The sequence below is a fragment of the Anolis carolinensis genome, unplaced genomic scaffold (assembly GCF_035594765.1).
Source record: "Anolis carolinensis isolate JA03-04 unplaced genomic scaffold, rAnoCar3.1.pri scaffold_14, whole genome shotgun sequence".
Lineage (NCBI taxonomy): Eukaryota > Metazoa > Chordata > Lepidosauria > Squamata > Dactyloidae > Anolis > Anolis carolinensis.
The window spans coordinates 4,541,924-4,554,691 of record NW_026943825.1 but is presented as its reverse complement, the minus strand read 5'-3'; the positions used below and the strand labels follow the sequence as shown (position 1 = coordinate 4,554,691).

Sequence of the window (12,768 nt, the reverse complement as noted above, 5' to 3'; positions counted from 1 at the left end):
GAAAAATAATAAATGATAATAAAAATAATTAATAATATAATTAATATAATTAATATAATAATTAATATAATATATAATCTATATAATATAATAATTAATATAATATACAATAATTAATATAATAATAATTAATAATATAATTAATATAATTAATAATAATATCTTGTTTGCTGTGTCATACAATGTCATTGTGTCAATAATAATAATAATAATAATAATAATAATAATAATAATAATAAATGTACCATATATTCTTGCGTATAAACTGACCCTAATATAAGCCAACCAGGACCCTCACCCGAGTCTAAGCCGAGGGGGGCTTTTTCAGTCCTAAAAAAGGGCTGAAAAACTCAGCTTATACTCGAGTATATACGGTATGTAGTCCTTTCTTTGAAAGCAGTTGTTATATTCTGGAAATGTTGTTGTTGTTGTGGCTGCCACAATGTTAAATTGGTTGAGATTTTCATGGAAAAGCTCGACTATAGTGCCACAAGTGAGTTCACAAATCCACCCCCAAAAAATGATCAATCCTGGGATTTGTCCCAAGCTTTCTTGCTGGCTCGCAGCCGGAGAGTCTGAGTGTGTTTATTTATAAAATGCTCGCCTTTGGAACGCAATGTTTGCAAACCCTTCCAGGAGAAGCACGGCCCAAGTCCGTATTACACTATGTTTCTGGCTCTCCTCCCAAAGGCAGGTTGTGCTTCTTTTTCCCTATGCTTCCAAGCTATGGCAAGTTGCTGCGAGTTTTCCGGGCTGTCTTGCCATGTTCCAGAAGCACTCTCTCCTGACGTTTCGCCCACATCTATGGTAGGCAATATCCTCAGAGGTTGTGAGGTCTGCTGGAAACTAGGCAAGTGGCTGCGAATTTTCCGGGCCGTCTTGCCATGTTCCAGAAGCACTCTCTCCTGACGTTTCGCCCACATCTATGGTAGGCAATATCCTCAGAGGTTGTGAGGTCTGCTGGAAACTAGGCAAGTGGCTGCGAATTTTCCAGGCTGTCTCGCCATGTTCCAGAAGCACTCTCTCCTGACGTTTCGCCCACATCTATGGTAGGCAATATCCTCAGAGGTTGTGAGGTCTGCTGGAAACTAGGCAAGTGGCTGCGAATTTTCCAGGCTGTCTCGCCATGTTCCAGAAGCACTCTCTCCTGACGTTTCGCCCACATCTATGGTAGGCAATATCCTCAGAGGTTGTGAGGTCTGCTGGAAACTAGGCAAGTGGCTGCGAATTTTCCAAGCTGTCTGGCCATGTTCCAGAAGCACTCTCTCCTGACGTTTCGCCCACATCTATGGTAGGCAATATCCTCAGAGGTTGTGAGGTCTGCTGGAAACTAGGCAAGTGGCTGCGAATTTTCCAGGCTGTCTCGCCATGTTCCAGAAGCACTCTCTCCTGACGTTTCGCCCACATCTATGGTAGGCAATATCCTCAGAGGTTGTGAGGTCTGCTGGAAACTAGGCAAGTGGCTGCGAATTTTCCAAGCTGTCTGGCCATGTTCCAGAAGCACTCTCTCCTGACGTTTCGCCCACATCTGTGGCAGGCACCCTCAGAGGTTGTGAAGTCTGTTGGAAACAAGGCAAGTGGGGTTTATATATCTTTAAGAGGGGAAAAAAGGGGGGTTCCCAAGGGCTTGAACTAACAAGTGTCCACTAATAACAACATATTCAATATATGAATAATCACAATGTGTTCGATATCATGAAACATTGTATTATGTACAATAAATGAATATAAATTTCAGATAAATGGTTACAAATGACAATCAAACTGTTGCACTCACAGTATGAGTAAACTTTCTTGTTTACTTTCTTGTTTCTTCATAAAAGATGAGTTAGACCCCTGATTCACAACAGGTTTTGACTACCTATAGTCTTCCTTCCTTCCTCCCTTTCTTTTCTTTTTCTCTCATTCCTCCCTCTTACCTTTTCTTCTTTCCTTCCTTTCTTTCTTTCCTTCCTTCCTTCTTTCTCTCTCATTCTTCCCTCTTACCTTTTCTTCTTTCCTTCTTTCCTTTTCTTTCTTTCCTTTCTTTTCTTTCTCTCTCATTCCTCCCTCTTATCTTTTCTTCCCACTTTCCTTCCTCCTTCCAATTTTCCTTCCCTTACTTTTTCTCTCATTCCTCCCTCTTACCTTTTTTTTTCACTTTCCTCCCTTCCTTTTCTTTCTTTGCACTTTTCCCTCTCTCCCTTTCTTCTCTTTCCTTTCTCTCTCATTCCTCCCCTTTCCTTCCCTCCTTTTCTCCTTCCTTTCTTCCTTTTTCCCTTCCTTCCTTCCTTTCTTCCATCCTCCCTCCCTCCTTTCTTCCTTCTCTCCTTCCTTCCTTCCTTCCTTCCTTCCTTCCATCCATCCTTTCTTCCTTCCTTCCTTCTTTCTCTTCCTTCCTTCCATCCATCCTTCCTTCCTTCCCTCTTTCCTTCCTTCCTTCCTTCATTCTCTTCCTTCCCTCCTTCCTTCTTTCCTTCCCTCCTTCCTTCTTTCCTTCCTTCCTTCCTTCCTTCCTTCCTTCCTTCCTTCCTTCCTTCCTTCCTTCCTTTCTTCCATCCATCCATCCTTCTTTCCTTCCTCCCTCCCTTCTCTCTCTTCCTTCCTTCCTTCCTTCTTTCCCTTCCTTCCATCCTTCCTTCCTTTCTTCCATCCATCCATCCTTTCTTCCTTCCCTTCTTTCTCTTCCTTCCTTCCTTCCTTTCTTTTTCCTTCCTTCCATCCGTCCATCCTTTCTTCCTTCCTTCTTTCCCTCCCTCCCTTCTTTCTCTTCCTTCCTTCCTTCCCTATTTCTCTCCTTACTTCTTTCTCTTCTTTCTTTCTCTTCCTTTCTTTTTTCCTTCCTTCCTTCCATCCATCCTTTCCTTCCTTCTTTCCCTCCCTCCCTTCTTTCTCTTCCTTCCTTCCTTCCTTTCTTTTTTCCTTCCTTCCTTCCTTCCCTCCCTCCTTCCTTCCTCCTTCCTTCCTTCCTTCCCTCCCTCTATCTCTCCTTCCTTCCTTTCTTTTTTTCCTTCTCTCCTTCCTTCCTTTCTTCCTTCTTTCCTTCCTTCCTTCCCTCCTTCCTTCCTCCTTCCTTCCTTCCTTCCCTCCCTCTTTCTCTCCTTCCTTCCTTTCTTTTTTTCCTTCTCTCCTTCCTTCCTTTCTTCCTTCTTTCCTTCCTTCCTTCCCTCCTTCCTTCCTTCCATCCATCCATCCTTTCTTCCTTCCTTCTTTCCCTCCTCCCTTCTCTCCTTCCTTCCTTCCTTCCTTCCTTCCTTCCTTCCTCCTTCCCTCCTTCCTTCCTTTCTTTTTTTCCTTCTCTCCTTCCTTCCTTTCTTCCTTCTTTCCTTCCTTCCTTCCCTCCTTCCTTCCTTCCATCCATCCATCCTTTCTTCCTTCCTTCTTTCCCTCCTCCCTTCTCTCCTTCCTTCCTTCCTTCCTCCTTCCCTCCTTCCTTCCTTTCTTTTTTTCCTTCTCTCCTTCCTTCCTTTCTTCCTTCTTTCCTTCCCTCCTCCCTTCTCTCCTTCCTTCCTTCCTTTCTTCCTTCCTTCTTTCCCTCCCTCCCTTCTTCCTTCCTTCTTTCCCTCCTCCCTTCTCTCTCTCCTTCCTTCCTTCCTTTCTTCCTTCTTTCCTTCCCTCCTCCCTTCTCTCCTTCCTTCCTTCCTTCCTTCCTTCCTTCCTTCCTCCTTCCCTCCTTCCTTCCTTTCTTTTTTTCCTTCTCTCCTTCCTTCCTTTCTTCCTTCTTTCCTTCCTTCCTTCCCTCCTTCCTTCCTTCCATCCATCCATCCTTTCTTCCTTCCTTCTTTCCCTCCTCCCTTCTCTCCTTCCTTCCTTCCTTCCTCCTTCCCTCCTTCCTTCCTTTCTTTTTTTCCTTCTCTCCTTCCTTCCTTTCTTCCCTTCCTTCTTTTCCCTCCCTCCCTTCTTCCTTCCTTCTTTCCCTCCTCCCTTCTCTCTCTCCTTCCTTCCTTCCTTCCTTCCTTCCTTTCCTTCCTTCCTTCCTTCCTTCTCTTCCTTCTTTTCTCTTCTTTCTTTCCTTCCTTCCTTCTTTCCCTCCCTCCCTTCTTCCTTCCTTCTTTCCCTCCTCCCTTCTCTCTCTCCTTCCTTCCTTCCTTCCTTCCTTCCTTCCTTCCTTTCCTTCCTTCCTTCCTTCCTTCTCTTCCTTCTTTTCTCTTCTTTCTTTCCTTCCTTCCTTCTTTCCCTCCCTCCCTTCTTCCTTCCTTCTTTCCCTCCTCCCTTCTCTCTCTCCTTCCTTCCTTCCTTCCTTCCTTCCTTCCTTCCTTCCTTCCTTCCTTCCTTCCTTCCTTCCTTCCTTCCTTCCTTCCTTCTTTTCTCTTCTTTCTTTCCTTCCTTCCTTCTTTCCCTTCCCCCTTGGCGCCTCCTGCCGGCCTCTCCTCCCCCTCTCTTTTCTCTCTCTCTCTCTCTCTTTCTCTCCTCCCTCCCTGCCTTCTTCCCTCCCCCCCTTCCCAGCCAGGACCGCCTCTCCTCCTTCCTTCCTTTCTCTCCTTCCCTCCCTCCGGATTCCTTTCCCGGCCGAAGTCGGGCGAGTGAGCGAGTGAGTGAGTGAGTGAGCCACCGGGGAGTGCAAGCTCTCCTCCTTTCCTTCCCTTCCTCCTTCTTCTTCTTCTTCTCTTTCTTCGGGATGCCAAGATGCCCCCCTGGCTCCTGCCCTTCTGGGGGGCTTCGCTGCTGCTCTTGCGGGCCACGCCATCCCGGGCGGCGCTGCCTCCTCCCAACGCGGCTTCTTCTTCCTCTTCCGCTTCCTCTTCCGCTTCCTCTTCCTCTTCCTCGGCGCTGGAGCGCTTCAAGGTGGTCTTCGCGCCGCTCATCTGCAAGCGGACCTGCCAGAAGGGCCACTGTCGCGACAGCTGCAAGCCCGGCAGCAACATGACCCTCATCGGCGAGAACGGACACTCCATGGACACCCTCACCGGGTCCGGGTTCCGCGTGGGTGAGTGAGGGAGCCCGACAGTGAGCGAGCGAGTGAGTGAGCGAGCGAGTGAGTGAGGCAGTCAGTGAGTGAGCACCTCTTGACCATTGTTGTTGCTGTTGCTGTTGTTGTTTGAGTGAGTGAGTGACTGAGCGAGTGAGTGAGGGAGTCAGTGAGTGAGGACCTCTTGACCATTGTTGTTGCTGTTGCTGTTGTTGTTTGAGTGAGTGAGTGAGTGACTGAGCGAGTGAGTGAGGGAGTCAGTGAGTGAGGACCTCTTGACCATTGTTGTTGCTGTTGTTGTTTGAGTGAGTGAACGAGTAAAGGAGTGAGTGAGCAAGTGAGTGAGGGAGTCAGTGAGTGAGGACCTCTTGACCATTGTTGTTGCTGTTGTTGTTGTTTGAGTGAGTGAACGAGTGAAGGAGCCAGTGAGCAAGTGAGTGAGGGAGTCAGTGAGTGAGGACTTCTTCACCATTGTTGTTGCTGTTGTTGTTGTTTGAGTGAGTGAACGAGTGAAGGAGTCAGTGAGCAAGCGAGTGAGTGAGCAAGTGAGTGAGGGAGCGAGTGAGGACCTCTTGACCATTGTTGTTGCTGCTGCTGTTGTTGTTTGAGTGAGTGAGCAAGTGAGTGAGGGCGTCAGTGAGTGAGGACCTCTTGACCATTGTTGTTGCTGTTGTTATTGTTGTTTGAGTGAGTGAGTGAGTGAGCGAGTGAGGGAGTCAGTGAGTGAGGACCTCTTGACCATTGTTGTTGCTGCTGCTGTTGTTGTTTGAGTGAGTGAGCAAGTGAGGGAGTCAGTGAGTGAGGACCTCTTGACCATTGTTGTTGCTGTTGTTGTTTGAGTGAGTGAACGAGTAAAGGAGTGAGTGAGCAAGTGAGTGAGGGAGTCAGTGAGTGAGGACCTCTTGACCATTGTTGTTGCTGTTGTTGTTGTTTGAGTGAGTGAATGAGTGAAGGAGTCAGTGAGTGAGCAAGTGAGTGAGGGAGCGAGTGAGGACTTCTTGACCATTGTTGTTGTTGCTGCTGTTGTTGTTTGAGTGAGTGAGCAAGTGAGTGAGGGAGTCAGTGAGTGAGGACCTCTTGACCATTGTTGTTGCTGTTGTTGTTGTTGTTTGAGTGAGTGAGTGAGTGAGCGAGTGAGGGAGTCAGTGAGTGAGGACCTCTTGACCATTGTTGTTGCTGTTGTTGTTGTTGTTTGAGTGAGTGAATGAGTGAAGGAGTCAGTGAGTGAGCAAGTGAGTGAGGGAGCGAGTGAGGACCTCTTGACCATTATTGTTGCTGTTGTTGTTTGAGTGAGTGAACAAGTGAAGGAGTCAGTGAGCGAGCGAGTGAGTGAGCAAGTGAGTGAGGGAGCGAGTGAGGACCTCTTGACCATTGTTGTTACTGTTGTTGTTTGAGTGAACGAGTGAAGGAGTAAGTGTGCATGTGAGTGAGGGAGTCAGTGAGTGAGGACCTCTTGACCATTGTTGCTGTTGCTGTTGTTTTTTGAGTGAGTGAGCGAGTGAGTAAGAGAGTGAGTGAGGCCCTCTTAACCATTGTTGTTGTTATTTTTTGAGTGAGTGAAGGACTGAGTGAGTGAGCTTCCAACAGACCTCACAACCTCTGAGGGTGCCTGCCATAGATGTGAGCGGAACGTCAGGAGAGAATGCTTCTGGAACATGGCCACACAGCCCGGAAAACTCACAGCGACCCAATGCGATTTCTTCTGATGCTGGAGGGATCTCGAGTTCCTTCTCTTTCCTTCCTTCCTTCTCTTTCTTCCTTCCCTTTCCTCCTTTTTCCTCCTTTCCATCACTTTCTTTCTTTCTTTCTTTTTGTCCTTCCTTCCTTCCTTCTCTTTCTTCTTTTCCTTTCATTTCTGGTTCTTCTGATGCTGGAGGAATCTCTCCTTCCTTCCTTCCTTCCTTCCTTCCTTCCTTCCTTCCTTCCTTCCTTCCTTCCTTCCTTCTGTCCGTCCATCCGTCCTTCCTTCCGTCCGTCCGTCCTTCCTTCCTTCCTTCCTTCCTTCCTTCATTCTTTCCTTCTTTCCTTCTGGTGCTGGAAGAATCTCATTTTTTTCCCTTCCTTTTTTTCTTCCTTCCTTCCTTCCTTCCTTCCTTCCTTCCTTCCTTCCTTCCTTCCTTCCTTCTTTCCTCCTGGTGCTGAAGGAATCTCTAGTTCCCTCCCTTCCTCCCTTCCTTCCTTCCTTCCTTCCTTCCTTCCTTCCTTCCTTCCTTCCTTCCTTTTTTCCTTCCTTCCCTCCTTCCTTCCTTCTCCCCCTCCATTCCCTTCCTTCTTTCCCTCCTTTCCCTTCCTTGTGTTTTCCTTCCTTCCTTCTTTTCTCCCTTCCTTCTTTCCTTTCTTCCTTCTTTCCCTTCCTTGTGTTTTCCTTCCTTCCTTCCTTAGTTCTTTCCTTCCTTCCCTCCTTCCTTCCTTTCTCCCTTCCTTCTTTCCTTTCGTCCTTCTTTCCCTCCTTTCCCTTCCTTGCGTTTTCCTTCCTTCCTTCTTTCCATCCTTCCTTTCTCCCTTCCTTCCTTCCTTCCTTCCTTCCTTCCTTACTTCCTTCCTTCCTTCCTTCTGGTGCTGAAGGAATCTCTAGTTCCCTTCCTTCCTTCCTTCCTGTGGTGAAAGAATATCTCATTCCTTCTCTTCACTTCTTTTTTTCCTTTTTTCCTTCCTTCCTTCCTTCCTTCCTTCCTTCCTTCCTTCCTTCCTTCTTTCCCTCCTTTCCCTTCCTTGCATTTACCTTCCTTCTTTCCTTCCTTCCTTTCTTCCTTCCTTCTGGTGCTGGAAATATTTCTCATTCCTTCTCTTCCCTTCTTTTTTCCCTTCCTTTTTTTCCTTCCTTCCTTCCTTCCTTCCTTCCTTCCTTCCTTCCTTCCTTCCTTCCTTCCTTCCTTCCTTCCTTCCTTCCTTCCTTCCTTCTGGTGCTGTAGGAATCTCTAGTTCTAGTTCCCTCTCTTCCCTTCCTTTTTTCCTTCCTTCCCTTTTTCCTTCCTTCCATCCTTCCTTCCTTCCTTCCTTCCTTCTTTTCTTCTGGTGCTGAAAATATTTCTCATTCCTTCTCTTCCCTTCCTTTTTTCCTTCCTTCCCTTCCCTTCCTTTCATCCCTCTCTCCCTCTATTTCCTTCTTCCTCCTTCCTTCCTTCCTTCTTTCCCCTCTCTTCCTCACTCCCTCTCTTCCTTCCTTCTCTCCTTCCTTTCTCATTCCTTCCTTCTCTCGTTCCCTCAGCATCCGAACCTTAAAGTGGGATGAAACTGGGTTAATCTATAATAATAATAATAATAATAATAATAATAAGCTGATGACCCAAAATGCAGACTGTGCAAGGAAACCGACGAAACCATTGATCCTATCCTCAGCTGCTGTAAGAAAATCGCACAGACAGACTACAAACAGAGGCACAACTATGTGGCCCAAATGATTCATTGGAACTTATGCCTCAAGTACCACCTCCCAGCAGCAAAGAACTGGTGGGATCACAAACCTGCCAAAGTATTGGAAAATGAGCACGCAAAGAGACTGTGGGACTTCCGGATCCAGACTGACAAAGTTCTGGAACACGACACACCAGACATCACAGTTGTAGAAAAGAACAAGGTTTGGATCATTGATGTTGCCATCCCAGGTGACAGTCGCATAGATGAAAAACAACAGGAAAAACTCAGCCGCTCTCAGGACCTCAAGATTGAACTTCAAAGACTCTGGCAGAAACCAGTGCAGGTGGTCCCGGTGGTGATGGGCACACTGGGTGCCGTGCCAAAAGATCTCAGCCGGCATTTGGAAACAATAGACATTGACAAAATCACCATCTGCCAACTGCAAAAGGCCACCCGACTGGGATCTGCACACATCATCCGAAAATACATCACACAGTCCTAGACACTTGGGAAGTGTTCGACTTGTGGTTTTGCGAAACGAAATCCAGCATATCTATCTTGTTTGCTGTGCCATACAACGTCGTTGTGTTGATAATAATAATAATAATAATAATAATGTATATATAAATACATATAAATATAGGCACAGCTGTGTGTGCGTATGTACATGGAACTTTTCATGTAACTAACTCAATTGTGTATTTTATTTATTTATTTATATGTAACTAACTCAATTGTGTATTTTATTTATTTATTTATATGTAACTAACTCAATTGTGTATTTTATTTATTTATTTATAAATAAATAAATAAACTCAATTGTGGGTTCTTCCTCTGCAAAACAACAACAACAAATGGCTTTCTAACCATGACTTTCCAAAGTTTTCCAAGTTGGGAATGATCTCGACTTTTTGGCACCGGGAAAGCAAAAGCTCGGATGCAAAAGGAAGGGATGGGGATGGATTATTATGGGATGGGGAGGAAAGGGTGCCCCTTCCTGGCACTCTGCACGTTCCCAGAGGCCCCTCCTCGGCTCCGCTTTTTGGGCAAAGTTCCACCTCTGGAATCCATTGGCTGGAGAGGCCTTTCTTCCTTGCATTTTCTTTCTTTCTTTCTTTCTTTCTGCTTTTTGGCTTGGCGGAGAAGGCTTTGTGGAGAGAGGGCCCAGGAGACCGGCCGGGACATGAGGTAAGGTTTTCCGCCCGCCGGCCAAAAAGCAACAGAAGGAAAGAATAAGCAGGAGGAGCGAGAGAAAAAGAGGAGTGAAGTTGCCAACTGGGCCTAGGATCCCAAAAACAAAACCTAAGGCAGAAAGACATCTAACAATAACATCTTGGCTGACTCCGGGATGCAGCTGCATTATTATTATTATTATTATTATTATCAACACAACAACGTTGTATGACACAGCAAACAAGATAGATATGCTGGGTTTCGTTTCGCAAAACCACAAGTCGAACACTTCCCAAGTGTCTAGGACTGTGTGATGTATTTTCGGATGATGTGTGCAGATCCCAGTAGGGTGGCCTTTTGCAGTTGGCAGATGGTGACTTTGTCAATGTCTATTGTTTCCAAATGCCGGCTGAGATCTTTTGGCACGGCACCCAGTGTGCCCATCACCACCGGGACCACCTGCACTGGTTTCTGCCAGAGTCTTTGAAGTTCAATCTTGAGGTCCTGAGAGCGGCTGAGTTTTTCCTGTTGTTTTTCGTCAATGCGACTGTCACCTGGGATGGCGACATCAATGATCCAAACCTTTTCCTTTTCCACAACTGTGATGTCTGGTGTGTTGTGTTCCAGAACTTTCTCAGTCTGGATTCAGAAGTCCCACCGTATCTTTGCTGCTCATTTTCCAAGACTTTTGCAGGTTTGTGATCCCACCAGTTCTTTGCTGCTGGGAGGTGGGACTTGAGGCATAGGTTCCAATGAATCATTTGGGCCACATAGTTGTGCCTCTGTTTGTAGTCTGTCTGTGCGATTTTCTTACAGCAGCTGAGGATATGGTCAATGGATTATCATTATTATTATTATTATTAATACTGATAATAATAATAGAGAGTGATAGAGAGCTCATTTTTTCTCTTTCCATCTCCTTGCGTTGACATTGCTGCCAAATTATTCAAACACCAGACGTTGTCTCCGAGGCCTTTTGGATTGGCAAACTTTTTTTCCGGGAGGCGCATGTTTATACCTGCTGCGTTTTGTGGGATTTTACGGGATGTCGCGACGGCTGCTGCAGCTGCCTTCTGAGTCATGTATTTATCCATCCCCACCTGTCTGAGGTTTCCCTTATTCAATCAGGGCGACATCTCTCAAAAAGTAGATTTCCTATAATAACTCAGGGTCCGACTAGATGACCTTCGGGTGCCCCCTTTAAATACCTAACCCAGGGTCAGACTAGATGATCTTCAGGTTCACCACTCTTGTGATTATTTTACATTTAGGACCCAAAGGAAGCCCTTGAGCAATTGCATTGTCAGACTAGTTGATCTTCAAGAAGGGGGATTTTTGGGTCCGATTTCCGTCTGGATTGGTCCTCGGGCCCATGTCTTTTTTGGGTGTTTTTTTTTGCCTTTGGGTGGGACCGACCTGGAGCGCTGCTGACTCAGGCGTCGAGTTCAAACAGGCGGAAATGCGGTCGCAACGCAACACGGGGGCCTCCGGGAGGGACTGGGCGTGCAATTCATTCCTTTGGCTTCCCTTCAGATCCAGTTTTTGTCTATTTTGCAAGGACTAAAAGGCTCCCTTTGCATCCCAATCACTAAAAGAAAAAAGTCAGTCAATCAGTGAGGGTCTCTGCATAGAGGTAGCAAGTGGAGTGTGTGTGTGTGTGTGTGTGTGTGTGTGTGTGTATGAAATGTCCAGGGTGGGAGAATGTTGCAGTGAGCAAGCCTGAATAACATGGAGAAGCCATGAAGCTGCAAAGTCAATCAGTGAAGGTATCTGCATAGAGATAGCAAGTGGAGTTTATATATACCTGTAGAATAATGTCCAGGGTGGGAGAGAGAACCCGTGTCTATTTGAAGCAAGTGCAGATGTTGCAATGAGCAAGCTTGAATCCCATTGAGAAGTCATGAAGTTTGCAAAGTCAATCAGTAAGGGTATCTGCATAGAGATAGCAAGTGGAGTGTGTGTGTGTGTGTGTGTGTGTGTGTGTGTGTGTGTGTATATATATATATATATTTGTGGAATAATGTCCAGGGTGGGAGAATGTTGCAGTGAGCAAGCTTGAATCCCATTGAGAAGTCATGAAGTTTGCAAAGTCAATCAGTAAGGGTATCTGCATAGAGATAGCAAGTGGAGTGTGTGTGTGTGTGTGTGTGTATATATATATATATATATATATTTGTGGAATAATGTCCAGGGTGGGAGAATGTTGCAATGAGCAAGCTTGAATCCCATTGAGAAGTCATGAAGTTTGCAAAGTCAATCAGTAAGGGTATCTGCATAGAGATAGCAAGTGGAGTGTGTATGTGTGTGTGTGTGTGTGTGTGTGTGTGTGTATATATATATATATTTGTGGAATAATGTCCAGGGTGGGAGAATGTTGCAGTGAGCAAGCTTGAATAGCATTGAGCAGCCATGAAGCTGCAAAGTCAATCAGTGAGGGTATCTGCATGGAAGTATCACGTGGAGTGTATATATATATACCTGTAGAATAATGTCCAGGGTGGGAGAAAGAATCCTTGTCTGCTTGAAGCAAGTGTGAGTGTTGCAATGAGCAAGCTTGAATCGCATTGAGTAGCCATGAAGTTTGCAAAGTCAATCAGTGAGGGTATCTGCAAAAAGCAGAGTGTATATATACCTGTAGAATAATGTCCAGGGTGGGAGAAAGGTCCCTTGTCTGCTTGAAGCAAGTGCGGATGTTGCAATGAGCAAGCCTGAATCACGTTGAGTAGCCATGAAGTTTGCAAAGTCAATCAGTGAAGGTATCTGCAAAGCAAACAGAGTGTATTTATACCTGTGGAATAATGTCCAGGGTGGGAGAGAGAACCCTTGTCTGTTTGAAGCATGTGTAGCTGTGAATCAGATTGAGAAGTCATAAAGTTTACAAAGTCAATCAGTGAGGGTATCTGTATGGAAGTATCAAGTGAACAATGTCCAGGGTGGGAGAAAGGACCCTTGTCTGCTTATAGCAAGAGTGGATGTTGCATTGAGCAAGCTTGAATCACATTGAGTAGCCATGAACCTGCAAAGTCAATCAGTGAGGGTATCTGCAACAAGCAGAGTGTATTTATACCTGTGGATTAATGTCCAGGGTGGGAGAGAGAACCCTTGTCTGTTTGAAGCAAGTGTAGATGTGAATCAGATTGAGAAGTCATGAAGTTTGCAAAGTCAATCAGTGAGGGTATCTGCATAGAGGTAGCAAATAGAGTGTAAATATCCATGTGGAATAATGTTCAGGGTGGAAGAAAGAACCCTTATCTATTTGAAGCAAGAGTGGATGTTGCAATTTAGCAAGCTTGAATAGCATTGAGTAGCCATGAAGTTTGCAAAGTCAATCAGTGAGGGTATCTGCAACA

At 45.6% G+C, this 12,768-nt stretch overlaps 1 protein-coding gene across 2 annotated transcripts in view; it reads left to right on the top strand.

Annotated features, from left to right (window-relative positions):
- The first annotated feature begins 4,439 nt into the window (after positions 1 to 4,439).
- Positions 4,440 to 12,768, top strand: part of ltbp3 (latent transforming growth factor beta binding protein 3) — a 53,809-nt gene continuing 45,480 nt past the window's right edge. Inside the window, exon 1 of one of the 2 annotated variants that reach the window (XM_062965437.1) lies at positions 4,440 to 4,906. In XM_062965437.1, the coding sequence (XP_062821507.1) occupies positions 4,606 to 4,906 (301 nt within the window). In that variant the 5' untranslated portion in view covers positions 4,440 to 4,605. The remainder of the gene's footprint in view (positions 4,907 to 12,768) is intronic. The other variant, XM_062965436.1, reaches the window with a different exon arrangement.